The 19657-nt window shown below is 35.8% G+C and overlaps 1 protein-coding gene across 1 annotated transcript; it reads left to right on the top strand.

The window, feature by feature from the left end:
* LOC104877558 (uncharacterized) lies at positions 1 to 5568 on the top strand. Its single transcript, XM_019217006.1, has 2 exons — positions 1 to 49; positions 3983 to 5568. Exons 1-2 carry the CDS (start codon positions 1 to 3, stop codon positions 5566 to 5568), a joined length of 1635 nt encoding a protein of 544 aa, XP_019072551.1.
* Positions 5569 to 19657: the final 14089 nt, after the last annotated feature.

Below are 19657 nucleotides of genomic sequence, written 5' to 3'. Positions count from 1 at the left end.
ATGCTGGAGTTGGAGGAGCCCATACCTGCAGAGATGAACAGGGAAGCAGGTAATGGCTTGCCCGAGAAGGTAGGAATCGGCTGGAGGGAGTGAAGCTTGAAGAAGAAGGAGAGAAAATGAGAAAGGGGGAAGGGAAGAACTGAGGGGTTTTCTCACGGATTTTTGCTGGAGAAGAGCTTTCTAGGTGCGTGCTTTGCGGTTTTTTTTTTTTTTCTTCTTCTGTTCATGTTTCTCATTATATTTTCACATTCATGCATTTGCCTTGTTGTTTTAGCTTTCATTCACCATTTGAATGTGATTGCTATGCCATTTTCTCATTTTCTGTGATTTCACTTGAGGCTATAACATATATGGGTTCATATGCTTCATGTTACCCAGCATTTTTTTTTTTTTTCTGCCATACATGTTATTTTAAATTGGTGAGTTCATTGTTGGGTTGTGAGGCTAGGAACGGAAAATGCTGAGTGGCCTTTACCAAAAATGAGCTGTGAATTCCCTTATTATTATTTTCTGGTTCGTGTGGGTTATGTCCATGGATGAGCGGTTTTGAGGGGAAAGAAGAAACTAAGAGGAAGGCCATTTCGTTTTTGTGGTAGCTGAGAGGAAGGGAGGAGAACAAGAGGAAGTTGAACACGTGGAGAAGTGAAGCTTGGAATGAGGGCCCCAACTTGGTCAACTCATTTCCATTCTTCCCATTCTCTTATGCAGCCACCTAACCCAATTTATTTATTTAATTATTTCACTGTTTTCCTCCACTTAAATTGCCTTTGTTTTTTTTTTTTCCTTTCACGCGTGTGCACCACCATTCCATTTTAATTCTCTATCTTTATTTATTTATTTTAATTTTCTAAAATTTTGATTCCCAAAACTTTTATCTTCAAATAATCGTATAAATTTCCATTTTTTAAATCTAAATTCCAATTTTCGAAATTTCAATTTTCATATCAATTTATTTAATCATTATCATTTTACTCACCTATTTATTTGTTTATTTTTAAAAATTCAACATTTAAATAATTTCCAAAATTCTCATTCGTAAATTCAATTTCCAAGACTCCAATTTCTTTCAAAAATTAATTTTTAAAACTCCAATTCTTAAATTTAATTTTCAAAATTCAAATTCTCATAATTTCCAAAATTCAAATTTCTTTTAAATTTAGTTTCTAAAACTCAAATTCTTAAATTTAATTTTCACAATTTTTACTTCTCAAATAATTTTAAGATTTCCAATTTCTTTAAAATTTAATTTTCAAAGTTCCAATTCTTAAATTTAATTTTCAAGACACCAATTCTCAAATCCTTTTAAAAAAATTCCAATTTCTTTTTCCCATTCTTAAATTCAATTCCCAAGGCTCCAATTATCAGATAATCTTCGGGACTTCAATTTTCAAATAAATTTCAAAAATCCAGTTTTCACTCGAACAATTTTAATTCCACTTTGGTTTTCAAATAATCTTCTTTTTCTCTTAATTTTAGATAAGCGTGAATGTCATTTTCATAATTTCAGAACAATGGAATTTGTGAGATTAATTCGTGCAAGATCAATCGGGCTTTGGTGGGGGCCCCACATACGTGATTTTATGATTGATTGATTTGTTTGTCACGCGCTATTTATTTATCCTGCTCTACGACGTGCATGCTATTATTTCTTAATTGTGCACTAACGTCACTTCTTGATAGCGCTTCATGGATCACTGCCCAGGTACGCATCTACATCCGCTCTGGTCATTTTCGATATGCACGTTTAAATTCTCACGTGTGCATGATCACTCTGAGTATTCATTGATTTCCTCATCAATTGCCATGATTGCTTCATTTTATTAGTAGAGACCCGTTTTTAGGGACTTAGAAGGGTGCTACGGTTTTTACCGTACCTTCCTGATAAGTAACCTGACCCCCGAACCCGATCCGGTTTTTCACAGACCACCTTTTCCAAAATAAGGAGTCACACTTAGGGTTTTTCTTTCTTATTTTGTTTACCCTTTAAAAATAAAACAAAAATAAGTGGCGACTCCAAGTCATTTTCATAATCAATATAAATCAATTTTTCAAATTAAAATTCGAGCTCGCCATCGAGTGGGAAACGCATCGAGCAATCGAAATGCGGGGTCCACAAAATGGCGACTCCACTGGGGATCATTTAGAGGGTCAAGCTTGAACTTAGGATGAAGCAAACATGGCGATTGATGAGTCGATCAGTGGATGCCCATTTCTTGATCGCACATTGAGGATATTTGATGCATGCTCGGATTTTATATCCACTTGAGACTTTGACACGTCGATCGTGTTGATTGATTTATATTGATTGAGGATTCTGATGCCATGATTTCTTTTGTGTTTCATTGATATATTCGTTTGAGACATTGACATGCTGGATTATTGATGATTGATCTTATTGCTTTGCTTAGCCGTTGACCTTGATTTTGTCATGATTGTTCTGATCACTTCACATGCATACACTCACTACTGTACATCATTTCGACTCGACATGCTGATCCACTTGTCGGTATATTATTTTGATCATCTTTGAGCGTGTTGTCTTTGTATCACTATCCATCTGATTGTCGTACTCTCGCTTATCTTGTGTGTGTACATTGATGATATATCTGAGGTTTGTTTGATTGTGTGTTGCATGACTACTCTCCTTTGCGTGATTGCGTGCCGCTTATCTGTGTGGGTCGCACATCTATCCTCTTATCTCCCACTCTCTAGTCTCGGTCATTTCCTTCATTCTGGTTCTCGCTTTTACAAGTGTGAGGCCTTGTGTGTGCTTGTACTCTGACCGAGATAGAGGTTAAGAGTAGGGTCTAGCGACGGGCTATACCGATGTTTGGGAGCATTCTGGAGGCGAGCGGCGCATTGTTGTCGATTAGAGTCCGATCATTGAATACCTGTATAGCCCCGAGCTAGGTTTCATGGATATTTATACGACCAATGTGTCTCATCTTCTGCTTTAGCTCCTTAGGGTTTCGGATGCACCCACACCGATCACTATGCACTCTAGTTGACTATTGAGCGTTGAGAGTTTGAGAGAATTCACCATAGGAAACCCCCTGGGATGCGAGGTAGTGCATGTGTGGAGGTGATGACCACCTTGCATGGAAGCGCCCCGTCTCTTCGGAGACGTGCAGAGGGTTGCGTACCGCCGGAGGGTATGATCGCTTCTGCTAGGGATTTTTTAAAGTCCACCCATATCCATTTAGAGCCACCTGACCTCGTAGGTTGAGCCGTAGATCCTTCGAGTAGGACTTCCTCCCAACACGTGGGTGCATCTGAGGGCCTTCAGAGCCTCTTTAGTTACAGTTCGGATCCAGTGTTCCCTCTTTTTAGTCTCCAGTTGAGAGTGCTCGGAAATTGGTATGAGTTTGAGTATTGGTTGGACCACCATTGTCATGTCACCTTGTATTATGTTTTGCACTCGATGAGTTTAACATGTTTTCTCCTTAGGGTTTTCGTTCTCATTTCTTGGCTCGACACACCCCTTCACTTTGTTATCACTCACATGATGCTTTGGGATATGTTCATTGATCATCTTTTTACACTGTATGCTTATCACGGGCTCAATACCTCATCATTCGTTTGATCCTTGGTTCAATTTTCGACTCGATGCTCATATTTTCATTGCGGAAAGGTGAAAGGCGCATTTTTCACATCCACACTGTCTTCGAGAGATTCGCCTTGATCACCTTATTATTTTTCTCTTATGGAGCTCGAGTTGAAGGTTGATTCAAAGATATATGTTTATAGATGGAGTACTGATCTCGTGATAAGGTGTTTTTCACACCTCTTTTATCTTGGATTATTGATGGGAATTCTCTAGTCACATTTGTAGCCATCACGCAATGGACACCTTTGTGACTCTAGAGTTTTCGTCAAACATCCAGATTTCGGATTGCCATCTCAGGACCATGTGCTTGCATGTTGTATTGTCGCCTTTTAGAGTTTTATCTCGTGTCCTTCATCCGTTTTGTTTGCATTGTAGGGAGTCAGTTTAGGAGTCGGTTGAGTCTGGAGTCACATTCTTGGAGGAGAGTTCGAGGACGATTGATCAGAGCAGATTCATATCCGAGTTCAGATAGTTCAGTTGAGATGTCAGACGAGCTAGCTTCCACACTTGCTTCCATTCAGGAGTTCATGGCCGGAGTCAGTAGACGCTTGGATCAGTTAGAGAGTTCTCGTCAGGATCCTCATCCGGCTGGCGTGGTCACTGACGAGACGATTCCTCATGCATCTCAGACAGCACAGACTCGTCCACCTGGGGTTTCACTTAGTACTCCATTCCATTTGGCAGATCATTATGAGACCATTCCACCACCTACTATCACAGTGTCGCCTCCCATGGTTCCTACTATTGGGGATACTCGATTGGCCGAGCAGGAGGCCAAGGTTGAGAGGCTCGAGTCCATGATGAGACAGATCAGATTGCAGGACGGAGGTTTGACTTGGGATGACAGAGATGGCATACCGGCAGCTAGCTTGCCCGCCAAGTTCCGCATGCCAGACATTGAGCGCTACAGTGGGATTGGTTGTCCCAAGATCCACTTGAGATTATACAGCACTGTCATGAGGGCGCACGGGATAGATGATGCACAGCTGGTGACCCTCTTTCCCATGTCACTTAGTGGGGCAGCTCAGAGATGGTTTGCTTCAGTTGAGCCTTCGAGACTCTGCACTTGGGAGGATGTGGCTCGTGAGTTCCTGACCCAGTTCGCTTTCAGTGCCGATATTGACGTATCTAGACAAGAGTTGGAGGCCACTAGACAGAGGCCAGATGAGTCTATTTCTTCCTTTGTCACTCGTTGGAGGGCGAAGGTGGCTGGTATGATAGACCGGCCTAAGGAGCAGGATCAGATTGATATGGTTCTTCGGAACCTACAGTCGAGGTTCGCTAGACGTCTGGTGGGCATCCCATTTCAGGATCTTAGGAGTTTGGTTCATGCTGCTTTCAGTGTAGAGGAGGCTATGGCTCGAGGATTATGGACAGATACTGCTGCTTCCCCTGACAGTAAAGGGAAGAAGCTGATTGGACCATTGACCAGATCTGGAGAGGTTGGTGCTATTAGCTATCAGCACCGGAGGCCCGCGCATCACTCAGCTTATAGGTCTCCTACAGTCAGAGCTCCTTTCTCTCTTCCACAGTATCAGTATCAGCTGGATTATGCTCAGGAGCCTTACATTGCTCAGACTAGCATGCAGCCACGACCACCACATCCGAGAGCCGCTACTCGCCCACCGCTTAGACCATATGCACAGAGGCCCCCGAGACAGTTCACTCCCTTGGGCATGACTTTGACTAGAGCTTTTGAGAAGCTTAGAGACGCTGGAGTGATTGTTCCTTTGGCACCGAGGCCTTTGCCCCATCCTATTCCTCCCCATTTTCGTTCACATGAGCACTGCTTGTATCATCAGATTCCGGGGCACGATACTGAGCATTGTTCAGCACTCCATCATGCGATACAGGATTTGATCGATTCAGGGGTGGTTGACTTGGCTAGGCCAAGTGTGACCACCAATCCCCTGCCTGCACATTCTACACACGCAGTTCCTCCTCCTCCTGGTCTTCAGTAGATTGATTTGGATGTTGATGGTATTGATGGTCGCATGGTATTTTGGGACACCTCGGGTTGGGGACTTTGTTTCAGTTGACATGGGTACATCATCTTGCAGCGATTTAGCTCAGGGCACCTTCCATTTTGATTTATGGTCGTCATCAGAGCCGTTCTCGTTCTGTCGAGTCTATTTTTTAGTTCATTAGAGTGGCTTTTTTTAGTCCAGTTTGGTTCAGAGTCGTTGTTTTTCTAATCGTTTGTAGTCCTTTATCGCTTCACACATGATGTACTCATTTGGTTCATTCAGTGACATGATCTTTTATTTTGAGTATGTGTTATTCTCTTTTCTAATGAGTATGTTTTGCATATCTTGCGTTGATGTGTGCTATGCTTTTGATTTGAGACATATTTTCACTTATACATCATGATCACTTTAGTCTAACCTATCATGGAGGATATTGAGCCTTTTGACCTAGGATTAGGAGATCGACTTAGGGAGTTCGAGACTGTGACCCATTTCACCTTCCGTTCAGAGCAGTACCATACCCATATCAATATCCATACCTTGACTCTATGGACTTGATGACCTACCCATTTTGAGCTTGACATGACACCACCTCTTGGTACCGTTATATGACCTTTACCATTCTTATTCGCCTTCGTATATTATAGTACCATTGCCTATTCTTTCCATCATTTCCTTGATCTGACCTGGTAGTGTCTAAGATGGTTTGACCTGAGGTGAGCTCTACACAAAGATAGATGGATCATGATGAGAGAGTGGCTTGATTGCTTGACGATGTTGTTGAGGCAGAGGAGTCGTCATGGAGCATCTGGATTTGAGTCATTACACATGACTTTAGGGAGCCAGGGTGATTAGAGATGGTTCTTTTTATGAGACGATGGTGAGTGGCTTGTGATGATAGAGTGAGTTGATTTTCAGAGGACATTGATGGTTATCATAGAGCATCAGTGAGGGCTTTCGTACGATTTTAGAGGAGTCGTCATGACCTTGTTGGATGGATGCCAGTCTTCAGTATTGACCATGTGGAATCTTGAAAGCACGATGTTTGAGGTTGTGGTCAAAGGATGGGTGGCCATCATTTCATGAGCCTATTTACTTTATCACCCTTACATATAGAGTTACCCGTTGCTAGCCCTTCGAGCCTCACACGAGCACATAGCCTTTTCTTTCATCACCTCATTTACCTATTACACCGGGTTGGGGACCCTGTAGTGCTTGCATGCTATGTTTGGATACGTCATGAGTTCTAGACCTGACACACATATTCGGGTCTCATTCCTCACTCTTCATTGTGATATCTTCCACTTGGTCATCATTTCATCACTATTTTCCGATATCACATATCACCACTTGCGATATTCGTTCTTTGTCTTTTCTCACATCATTACTTACTCGACATTATTTTTGTTCCACCTTGAGTGGTGGTTTCTCACACGTCACTGCATGGAGGGTTGTCACATTCTTTCCTATCATTCACCCCATGGGCAGTGGTTCAAAGATGTTATTTTGAGAGGTTGTCTTGTTGGTGAGGATTCATGTTACATTCGTATGTGGAGAGGGTTTGATCATTTGGGTATGTATTTTCATGGGAGTTCATTCATTATTGATCAGAGTATGCGCAAAAAAAAAAAAAAAAAAAAAAAAAAAAAAAAAAAAAGATAGCGCATTGTTCATTTTATTATTTTTCCATTGGGCATGTGTATGGACGTGCCGGTTTGCTTCATTCAGTTTATGTGTCAGAGAGAGTTTGTATGAGAGCTTCTTTCTGAGATTCTATCTTAGTGTACATTTTGGGTGAGAGTATGAGTCATCCATTCGATTTTTGTGAGAGAGACGAGCGACTTTTCTTTAGTATCTCTGGATCATTGCTCTATCCATCATTCCATTTATTTCGGATGTGACTACTTTCCATGCTTTGATGTAGGTTGACCATCACTCATTTTTTCTATCTTTGCGCCTTCTTCTATCCTTATTTTATTCCTCCGTTTGACCTTACCTCATCGGATTTCATTATTTTCTCATCCTGCTCGATGTTCGACATGGGTTCAGCATCCACACTTTATTCTTGTTTACTCGATGTGACCATTCATTTATCACCATTTTTCGTGTGGGGACCCCTAGATTCGGGACTCATGACGTTTTCTATGCATTGCATTTCATGCACGAGGGGTATGGGGATTATATCATTGGGATCTTTGAGCCTAGTTTCCTTTCATTTCTTTCACCCTATAACCTTAGCCTACGTTACGTCCCGTGTCTGAAGACCACCCTGAGGCCATTACTTTACATCGTGTTTGATAGCTCCCACGTGGGCGATACTCGATCTTGGTCGGAGATTATTTCTCAGAGCATGATGGATGGGGAGTTGAGATGATGATTTACACTGGGCCATACCCCTCTTATCAGTGATGGATTTTCAGAGGCGACATTATCTACACTGGGGCATACCCTGCTCATCGATGACGTTTTCTTCCAGGATGATACCTTGCACTGAGGCATAGTCAGTTCGCTTTTTCACTTGGTTTATGATGGATTAGGAGTTGTTGGATGACCCTACACTGGGGCATAGCCATTTCAGAGGGCGTTTTTATTGGAGATACAGTCGCTCTACTCGATACTCTGCATTGGGACACGCTCTACTCATCGATGGTTGGTTTTTGAGATGACGATTTTATTTGGGGCGTAGCCCTCTCATTGGTGATGGACTTTGATTGGTCATTGGAGCATAGTCACTTCAGTTGGTTTATACTGGGGCATAGCCACCGCATTCACATTCATGGAGCCCGGGGATTCTGATTCATATGGATTATGTTGAGATGTTTCCGTTTTGGCACCAGGAGTAGAGGTTGATTGATTTGTTGACTCGGATACACTACTTTACACTGGGGCATAGCCGGGATGGAGAGCATTTTTCATTGGAGCATAGCCACCCTATTTGGATCATTTACACTAGGGCATGTCCATCTTTTGGAGGGAGATCAGATGGGTTCTTGACATTGGAGCACCTGACGAGTGACATGGAGATCATTGGATTATTTCATATTGTCCTCATTGCATACTGGGGCATAGCCACCTTGTTGGAGGTTTTGACATTGAGGCTTGACTTCCTGTTTGTGATTACTGCTTTCGATGGATTATGGAGCTATTGACACCTCGGGTTTAGTCTTCTCGGCATACTTGGATGATCTCTGATATCTCCCTACCTTTCATTTCATACTCAGACGTTTCACCATGGATACTTTCATACCTTCTATCATACCGGAGCCTGACCATCACCTTCTTTTATCCTTCACATCTTACCATGGCACATGACCTCACTCCTTTCTCGATTATGAGGAGATGTAGATCAGTCCTCGATCACCTTGGTTGTGCTTTCATATATCTTTTGGACTTTAGGTTCAACATCTTCCATGATGGCAGGGCCTGACAGATTGCTGACTTATTAGTGTTGATGCTTTCATTTTGACAGTTGGCATGTTGAGTGTTGATTTGCTTGTTTTTCGCATTTCGGACATTGGTCATCATTGTTTTTATTCGTCAGTCATTTCTGTTTAGTCAGCATGGTATCACGATACATAGTCCTGTTTGGCATTACTTATTTGAGGTTGGACATTTTCATTACATGATGGATGAGCATATCTCAGAGTACAGTAGTTTTGAGGCATTTTGCTTCTCTGTCTGTTCATCATTACATACTGGGGCATACCCCATCTCCGAGAGCATTGGACCTTCGACAGGTTTCATTCACTTTTGATCTGGTTGTCGACCCCGAGAGTTGCATACTGGGGCATACCCTCCTTCTCCGAGATCATCGGACCTTTCACAGGCTTCATTATCTTTCGACCTAGTTTTCGATCCTTATGAGTTGTCATACTGGGGCATATCCCCTCCCGAGTTTACTTGCATCATTATCTGGGTCATCCTTTGGTTTTGGGTCACTTGATCAGGTCATTCATCATCTTGTCTTATCAGTTTGAGTTTGAGTCGAGACCGCACCTATATCGATCGGTCATTGTCTTGTCTGTTAGAGTCCGGGGCCGCACCTATATCAATCGGCCATCTCTTTGTCATGTCAATTCAGTTTCCAGGACCGCACCTATACGATCGGTCATCTCTTTGTCATGTCAGTTCAGTTTCTGGGACCGCACCTATACGATCGGTCATTATCGTGTTAGTTTGAGTTGGGACCGCACCTATACGATCGGTCATCTCTTTGTCATGTCAGTTCAGTTTCTGGGACCGCACCTATACGATCGGTCATCTTTTTGTCATGTCAATTCAGTTTCTGGGACCGCAGCTATACGATCGGTCATTATTCGTGTCAGTTTGAGTCGGGGCCGCACCTATACGATTGGTCATCTCTTTGTCATGTCAGTTCAGTTTCTGGGACCGCACCTATACGATCGGTCATTATCGTGTCAGTTTGAGTCGGGGCCGCACCTATACGATCGGCCATCTTCCTGTCATGTCAGTCTAGTTTCTGGGACCGCACCTATACGATCGGTCATCATCTTATCAGTTTGAGTCGGGACCGCACCTATACGATCGGTCATCATCTTGTCAGTTTGAGTCGGGGCCGCACCTATACGATCGGCCATCTTCCTGTCATGTCAGTTCAGTTTCTAGGACCGCACCTATACGATCGGTCATCATCTTATCAGTTTGAGTCGGGACCGCACCTATACGATCGGTCATCATCTTATCAGTTTGAGTCGGGGCCGCACCTATACGATCGGCCATCTTCCTGTCATGTCAGTTCAGTTTCTGGGACCGCACCTATACGATCGGTCATCATCTTATCAGTTTGAGTCGGGACCGCACCTATACGATCGGTCATCTCTTTGTCATGTCAGTTCAGTTTCTGGGACCGCACCTATACGATCGGTCATTATCGTGTCAGTTTGAGTCGGGGCCGCACCTATACGATCGGCCATCTTCCTGTCATGTCAGTCCAGTTTCTGGGACCGCACCTATACGATCGGTCATTATCGTGTTAGTTTGAGTTGGGACCGCACCTATACGATCGGTCATTATTCGTGTCAGTTTGAGTCGGGGCCGCACCTATACGATCGGTCATTATCGTGTTAGTTTGAGTTGGGACCGCACCTATACGATCGGTCATCTCTTTGTCATGTCAGTTCAGTTTCTGGGACCGCACCTATACGATCGGTCATCTTTTTGTCATGTCAATTCAGTTTCTGGGACCGCAGCTATACGATCGGTCATCATCTTATCAGTTTGAGTCGAGACCGCACCTATACGATCGGTCATTGTTTTGTCGGTTTGAGTTGAGTCTTCTTTGCATTCTGAGTCACCATTATTCCTCCATTTTGGTTTTTCAGAGTCATTTTCCTCACTCAGTTACCTGGAGCTTATTTTTTATCGTCATTGCTCTTCTAGACTTCCCATTCCATTGCACATGACATAGTTCTTTGATTCCGTGATGCGTGTTTTTGTCATGTCGTTGGGCGCCCTACACCTAGTCTTCTCATGTAGTTCACATAGGGTAGTTTCCTTTGGGCACATTCTTTCTTGTGCTCCAGGGTGATTCGACCGTTACTCATCTTTGACATCGATCTTCGAGTCACTTTTGGAGACATCTTAGAGGGAACCTGGATCCTTAGTGTGGCTTTAGAGGCATTTTGAGACATCTTTCTTCTTTTAGGATCAGAGCCTTTGTGTTCGTTCGCTAGCCTGAGTGAATTTGCATTTCACTAGAGTCCCAATGGGGGTCTCCTTGGTTCTTCGGTAGAGTTCACTTCATTCCACTCACTATTCACACTTACCTTTCACTCCAGTGTTCATATTCCTTACACTCGTGAGCTCTACTGAAGAGGGGCATATTTGTAGACCCCCTTTTATGAAGGGCCCGGGGGGGAGAGTTTTTTTCTCTCTTCTGGGCATTTCTCTTTTAAACAAAGGGGGGACCACCAGATGGGAGGAGAGAAAGAGACGTGGCAGAGGCCATGCTGGAGTTGGAGGAGCCCATACCTGCAGAGATGAACAGGGAAGCAGGTAATGGCTTGCCCGAGAAGGTAGGAATCGGCTGGAGGGAGTGAAGCTTGAAGAAGAAGGAGAGAAAATGAGAAAGGGGGAAGGGAAGAACTGAGGGGTTTTCTCACGGATTTTTGCTGGAGAAGAGCTTTCTAGGTGCGTGCTTTGCGGTTTTTTTTTTTTTTCTTCTTCTGTTCATGTTTCTCATTATATTTTCACATTCATGCATTTGCCTTGTTGTTTTAGCTTTCATTCACCATTTGAATGTGATTGCTATGCCATTTTCTCATTTTCTGTGATTTCACTTGAGGCTATAACATATATGGGTTCATATGCTTCATGTTACCCAGCATTTTTTTTTTTTTTCTGCCATACATGTTATTTTAAATTGGTGAGTTCATTGTTGGGTTGTGAGGCTAGGAACGGAAAATGCTGAGTGGCCTTTACCAAAAATGAGCTGTGAATTCCCTTATTATTATTTTCTGGTTCGTGTGGGTTATGTCCATGGATGAGCGGTTTTGAGGGGAAAGAAGAAACTAAGAGGAAGGCCATTTCGTTTTTGTGGTAGCTGAGAGGAAGGGAGGAGAACAAGAGGAAGTTGAACACGTGGAGAAGTGAAGCTTGGAATGAGGGCCCCAACTTGGTCAACTCATTTCCATTCTTCCCATTCTCTTATGCAGCCACCTAACCCAATTTATTTATTTAATTATTTCACTGTTTTCCTCCACTTAAATTGCCTTTGTTTTTTTTTTTTCCTTTCACGCGTGTGCACCACCATTCCATTTTAATTCTCTATCTTTATTTATTTATTTTAATTTTCTAAAATTTTGATTCCCAAAACTTTTATCTTCAAATAATCGTATAAATTTCCATTTTTTAAATCTAAATTCCAATTTTCGAAATTTCAATTTTCATATCAATTTATTTAATCATTATCATTTTACTCACCTATTTATTTGTTTATTTTTAAAAATTCAACATTTAAATAATTTCCAAAATTCTCATTCGTAAATTCAATTTCCAAGACTCCAATTTCTTTCAAAAATTAATTTTTAAAACTCCAATTCTTAAATTTAATTTTCAAAATTCAAATTCTCATAATTTCCAAAATTCAAATTTCTTTTAAATTTAGTTTCTAAAACTCAAATTCTTAAATTTAATTTTCACAATTTTTACTTCTCAAATAATTTTAAGATTTCCAATTTCTTTAAAATTTAATTTTCAAAGTTCCAATTCTTAAATTTAATTTTCAAGACACCAATTCTCAAATCCTTTTAAAAAAATTCCAATTTCTTTTTCCCATTCTTAAATTCAATTCCCAAGGCTCCAATTATCAGATAATCTTCGGGACTTCAATTTTCAAATAAATTTCAAAAATCCAGTTTTCACTCGAACAATTTTAATTCCACTTTGGTTTTCAAATAATCTTCTTTTTCTCTTAATTTTAGATAAGCGTGAATGTCATTTTCATAATTTCAGAACAATGGAATTTGTGAGATTAATTCGTGCAAGATCAATCGGGCTTTGGTGGGGGCCCCACATACGTGATTTTATGATTGATTGATTTGTTTGTCACGCGCTATTTATTTATCCTGCTCTACGACGTGCATGCTATTATTTCTTAATTGTGCACTAACGTCACTTCTTGATAGCGCTTCATGGATCACTGCCCAGGTACGCATCTACATCCGCTCTGGTCATTTTCGATATGCACGTTTAAATTCTCACGTGTGCATGATCACTCTGAGTATTCATTGATTTCCTCATCAATTGCCATGATTGCTTCATTTTATTAGTAGAGACCCGTTTTTAGGGACTTAGAAGGGTGCTACGGTTTTTACCGTACCTTCCTGATAAGTAACCTGACCCCCGAACCCGATCCGGTTTTTCACAGACCACCTTTTCCAAAATAAGGAGTCACACTTAGGGTTTTTCTTTCTTATTTTGTTTACCCTTTAAAAATAAAACAAAAATAAGTGGCGACTCCAAGTCATTTTCATAATCAATATAAATCAATTTTTCAAATTAAAATTCGAGCTCGCCATCGAGTGGGAAACGCATCGAGCAATCGAAATGCGGGGTCCACACTAGCCATTGAGATAGGCTTCAGACAAAAGATGAAGAGTTCATATGAAGATTTTCTAGACAAAAGTTAAGGTATTTTAAGTTTCACATGGTGTTCACAGAGTTTCTATAAGAATTTTTAGGTTAAAGCATAAGAATGCATATGTCAATAGAAAGATTGATGTCATATGACTATAGTAAGATTTTTCACATAAAAGCTAAAAGGTGTTCACATACCCACTGTAAAATTGGTGTTCACATGATGACAATAAGTTTTTTAACTCAAAAATTAAAGATTTCACATATTTTCATACGAACCATCGTTCCTACCTCCCTCATTTTTTTTCATCATTTTCTTTTGATGTAAAAAAGCATAGGAATTTTCAAATTTTCCATTGAAATTATTTGATTGAGTTTATTATATTTTTTAATTTTATTTTTCTTTTATATTGTTTTACTTGTATAAAATAAAATATTAGGGTAAATGTAAATAAAAAATTAGTGTATCATTCTCTATTTTATTTTATTTTTCTTCCATTTCTATCTTCTTCTTTTCTTTTATATTATATATTTTTTTATTATTACAATAGACATTATGATTTTGAAAATTATTATAAACTCCTACAATTATATAAATCGTTCAATTATTGTGCAATTAAAATGTTGAAAATAAGATAATGCCTTAGAAAAATTAAAAGGAATGGAAAATAATTTGTATAAGAAAAATTAGGATGGAATAGAATTAGAAAAGGAAAGGAAAATAAATATGTATTGACACTAAATTGATTTTATAACTTATTTGCTTGTTTTTGTTTTTAATTTTATTTAAAATCAGTAAGAAAATAGTAAAATATAAAAAAATATTTTTATTTTAAATTTATAAGAGTTAAACATAGGAAAAACTTTGAAAAAAAAATTATAAAATCTATTTAGTATTGATAAAATTATTATTCTATTATTTGTCTTTAAGAGTAAAAAAAAAGATATATAATAAGTTATTGCTGGTCATTTTTAAATTAAGTTTCAAGTTTTATGAATATTTACTATTTTATTAAAATAAGCTCAACAAATAATTTCCATTTTATAAATAAAAAATAAAATTTTTATCATAGGACTTATTGATTAAAAAGTTTATTTTAAGGACAAGCATATTACTTTGTTTTTAGAACTTTTGTAATTCCAGAATAGAATAATAATTTTATCAATAGTAAACAGATTTTATAAATTTTTTATTTTTTATTTTATATAAAATAGTAAAATTTAAAAGTTTAACCCACCTAAAAAAATAATTTGTGTGAGAAAAATTAGGATGAGATAGAATTAGAAAAGAAAAGGAAAATAGGTAAGTACCGACTCTAAATTGATTTGATAAATTATTAGTATTTAAAATCAATAAGAGAAAATAGTAAAATATGGAGAAAAAATAAAATGTTGGATGTTCATATGTATAGTGTATTGTATCCATATCATAATTTTTGTGGCCCACTACTTACGGGTATGATAAGGTCTACCACAATGTCCAACCACCTTAATGCCCCACTTGGTTACAAGCTCTCATTAGGAAGCTCGGCATATTGTTTCGTTGTTATCCGTTATAATAAAGATATAAATTGGTTAAGTGTTTATTGTGGGATAATAAAGACAATAAAAAACCTAATGTATTATTATCTATTAAATTTTAATTTCCTTTTATAGTTTACTTATCGGTTTGTTTGTTTGTATTTTCTTCTTTTACGTTCCATTTTTTTTCTCTTTTCCTCTATGAATAAGTTATATATTACTTTAAAAATTGATTTTAAAAATTAGTATAAACTTTTATAACTATATAAAACTTTCAATTATCATGGGTTCACAAAAGTTCAAAAAAAACGTGTTGATAATTTTTTTATTTATAAAATAAAAATTATTTTATTAAACTTATTATAATTTTTTTTTTATAATATACTTGTTTTACTTGTATAAAATAAAATATTAGGGTAAATATTGTTAACCAAATCATGCACACACATAAAATAAAAAAATAAAAAAGGAAGAACGTGAAATTTTTAACATAGTTCAAAGATCAATGTGATCCTTACGTTTATGGAGTGCACTAATATTTAACATTCCACTAATCAAAGGAAATATAAAGGAATACAATGTTGAAGCTCTCAAAAAAACCTTTCAATTATGATTGCACCATTTCAAAAAAAACAAATCCTAAAACATAAAAATGTTAAATATATAAAATAGGGGCAAACTCATTATATATAAAAGAAATTTCTCCACGGGTGTTGCCCTCTTCAACTTTTGCTAGCCAACCAGACAACTCGACCTTTACATCCCGAGTGAAGTGTAACAAAAGCGAAATATAACAAAACTGATTTAGGATTTATAATCCAACAAAGATAAACAAAAATCATTGTATCATTATCCATTTAATTTTTCTTTTATAGTTTACATGTTTTTTCCTTCCATTTTTTTTTCTCTTTTTTCTATTATACTTTATTATATTTTTTCTCTTTCATTTTTTGGTCAACTTTGCCCTTGTGACGCATCTTATAATTTCTTTGTTTTATAATAGACGTTATTACTCTAAATTTTACAATATTTGAAGGTTATCTATCACTCTAAAATTTAATTTTAAAAATTATTATAAAATCCTATAATTATATAAATCCTTCGATTATTATGCGATTAAAAAGTTAAAAAATAAATTAAATAATGCCTTCATCTTTGACAAAGATATTTCTAATTTTCTATTTATAAATTCAAACAATCACCAAGAGAAAATTTTGTTTTTTATTTATAACATTAAAATTTGTTTAATTGAATTTATTTTGATAAGAAAAAAAATACATACTCATAATGCTTGAAATTTAATTTAAATATGGACACTCATTAACTTATCAACTTTACAAACTATGGAACTTATCAACTTTACTTCTCTTTTATAGGTGACTTGGTTTATATTATTTGCTTTATAAGTATTATTAGCTTAAAATGTTTTTTATAATATATATTATTCTTTGAAAATTTAATTGATTAAAAGAAATGAATTGTTTTTTTTTTAATTATATTTGTAGAATCTTGTTTGGTTATGAATTTTACTAATATAAAGTGAAAAAAAATATAATTAAAATTTTATATAATATTACATGCCATGGTATATGTTTGTTTCTCGTTAGAAAAAAAAACAACATATCCAAGCCTAACCCATTATTGCAAAAATCTTGAAAGAATACTAGAAGCTCCTTAAGGATAATTTCTTCTTATTTTCACACAAAGAGGAAGATGATGTTGACTGACAAGAAAAAATTTGGATCACAAGTTCCATCAACATTCTATTTACAAGAGAATAAATATGACCGTAAAAAAATCTTTCCTTCTATGAGAAAATCAAGTTGATAAACAATAGTAGTTCAATCATTGAGATTCTTTATAATAGTCATTGAGATTTTATTTAATAAATATGCATTGACACTAAATTGATTTTATAAATTATTTGCTTGTTTTTGTTTTTAATTTTATTTAAAATCAGTAAGAAAATAGTGGAACATAAGAAAATATTTTTATTTTAAATTTTATTTAAAATCTATATGTTTAATTTTATTTAAAATTTATAAGAAAATATTTAAACATAGGAAAAACTTTGAAAAAAATTTATAAAATCTATTTAGTATTGATAAAATTATTATTCTATTATTTGTCTTTAAGAGTAAAAAAAAAGATATATAATAAGTTATTGCTGGTCATTTTTAAATTAAGTTTCAAGCTTTATGAATATTTACTATTAATAAGCTCAACAAATAATTTCCATTTTATAAATAAAAAATAAAATTTTTATCATAGGACTTATTGATTAAAAAGTTTATTTTAAGGACAAGCATATTACTTTGTTTTTAGAACTTTTGTAATTCCAGAATAGAATAATAATTTTATCAATAGTAAATAGATTTTATAAATTTTTTATTTTTTATTTTATATAAAATAGTAAAATTTAAAAGTTTACCCCACCTAAAAAAATAATTTGTGTGAGAAAAATTAGGATGAGATAGAATTAGAAAAGAAAATGAAAATAGATAAGTACGGATTTGATTAGATAAATTATTAGTATTTAAAATCAGTGAGAGAAAATAGTAAAATATGGAGAAAAAAATAAAAGGTTGGTTGTTCATATGTGTAGTGTATTGTATCCGTATCATAATTTTTGTGGCCCGCTACTTACGGGTATGATAAGGTCTACCACCATGTCCAACCACCTTAATGCCCCACTTGGTTAGAAGCTCTCGTTAGGAAGCTCGGCGTGCAGTTTCGTTATTATCCATTATAATAAATGTATAAATTAGTCAAATATTTATCGATGTGGGATGATAAAGAAAATAAAAAAACTTAATATATCATTATCTATTTAATTTTAATTTTCTTTTATAGTTTACTTATTTGTTTGTTTCTTCTTTTACGTTCCATTTTTTTCTCTTTTCCCCTATGAATAAGTTATATATTAATTTAAATTTTGATTTTAAAAAATTAGTATAAACTCTTATAACTATATAAAACTTACAATTATCATGGGATTACAAAAGTTCAAAAACAACGTGTAATGTGTTTGTCCTTCAAAATAGGCATTTTAATCAGCAATCCCACTGATAATTTTTTTTATTTATAATATACTTGTTTTACTTGTATAAAATAAAATATTAGAGTAAATGTTGTTAACCAAATCATGCACACACACAAAATAGAAAAAAAAAAAAAGAACGTAAATTTTTTGACATGGTTGGGAGATCAATGTGATCCTTACCGCTCATGGAGTGTACTAACATTTAATAATCCACTAATCAAATAAAATACGAAAGAATACAATGGTGAAACTCTAAAAAATACCTCTCAATTATGGTTGCACCATTTCAAAAATCAAACCCTAAAACATAAAAGGGGTTAAATATATATAATACAGGCAAACTCGTCATTCATTAAAAAAATAAAATAAAATAAAATTCATGGGTACTGCCCTCTTCAACCTTTGCTAATTGACCGAACAACTTAACATTGACATCTCGAATAAAATGCAATAAAAACTAAATATAACAAAACTGATTCAAGATTCACAATCCAACAAATATAAACAAAAATCATTGTGTCATTATCCATTTAATTTTTCTTTTATAGTTTAAATGTTTTTTCATTCCATTTTTCTTTTCTATTTTTTCTATTATACCTTTTTTTTCTTTCATGTTTTGGTCAACTTTGCCCTTGTGACACATCTTATAATTTCTTTTTATTACAATAGACATTATTACTCTAAATTTTACACTATTTGAAGGTTATCTATCACTCTAAAATTTAATTTTAAAAATTATTATAAAATCCTATAATTATATAAATCCTTCGATTATTATGCGATTAAAAAGTTAAAAAATAAATTAAATAATGTCTTCATCTTTGACAAAGATATTTCTAGTTTCTATTTATAAATTCAAACAATCACCAAGAGAAAATTTTGTTTTTTATTTATAACATTAAAATTTTTTTAATTGAATTTATTTTGATAAGAAAAAAAATACATACTCGTAATGCTTGAAATTTAATTTACATATGGACACTAATTAACTTATCAACTTTACAAACTATCAAACTTATCAACTTTACTTCTCTTTTATAGCTGGCTTGGTTTATATTGTTTACTTTATAAATATTATTAGCTTAAAATATTTTTTATAATATATATTATTCTTTGAAAATTTATTTGATTAAAAAACATGAATTGGTTTTTAAAAAATTATATTTGTAGAATCTTGGTTGGTTCTGAATTTTAATAATATAAAGTGAAAAAAATATAATTAAAATTTTATATAATATTACATGTCATCGTATATGTTTGTTTCTCGTTAAAAAACAACATATCCAAGTCTAACCCTTTATTGCAAAAATCTTGAAAGAATACTAGAAGCTCCTTAAGGGCAATCTCTTCCTATTTTCACACAAAGAGGAAGATGATGTTGACTGACAAGAAAAAATTTGGATCACAAGTTCCATCAACATT

Source organism: Vitis vinifera, chromosome 19, assembly GCF_030704535.1.
Source record: "Vitis vinifera cultivar Pinot Noir 40024 chromosome 19, ASM3070453v1".
Classification (NCBI taxonomy): Eukaryota; Viridiplantae; Streptophyta; class Magnoliopsida; order Vitales; family Vitaceae; genus Vitis; species Vitis vinifera.
This window is presented reverse-complemented; position numbering and strand designations above follow the sequence as displayed.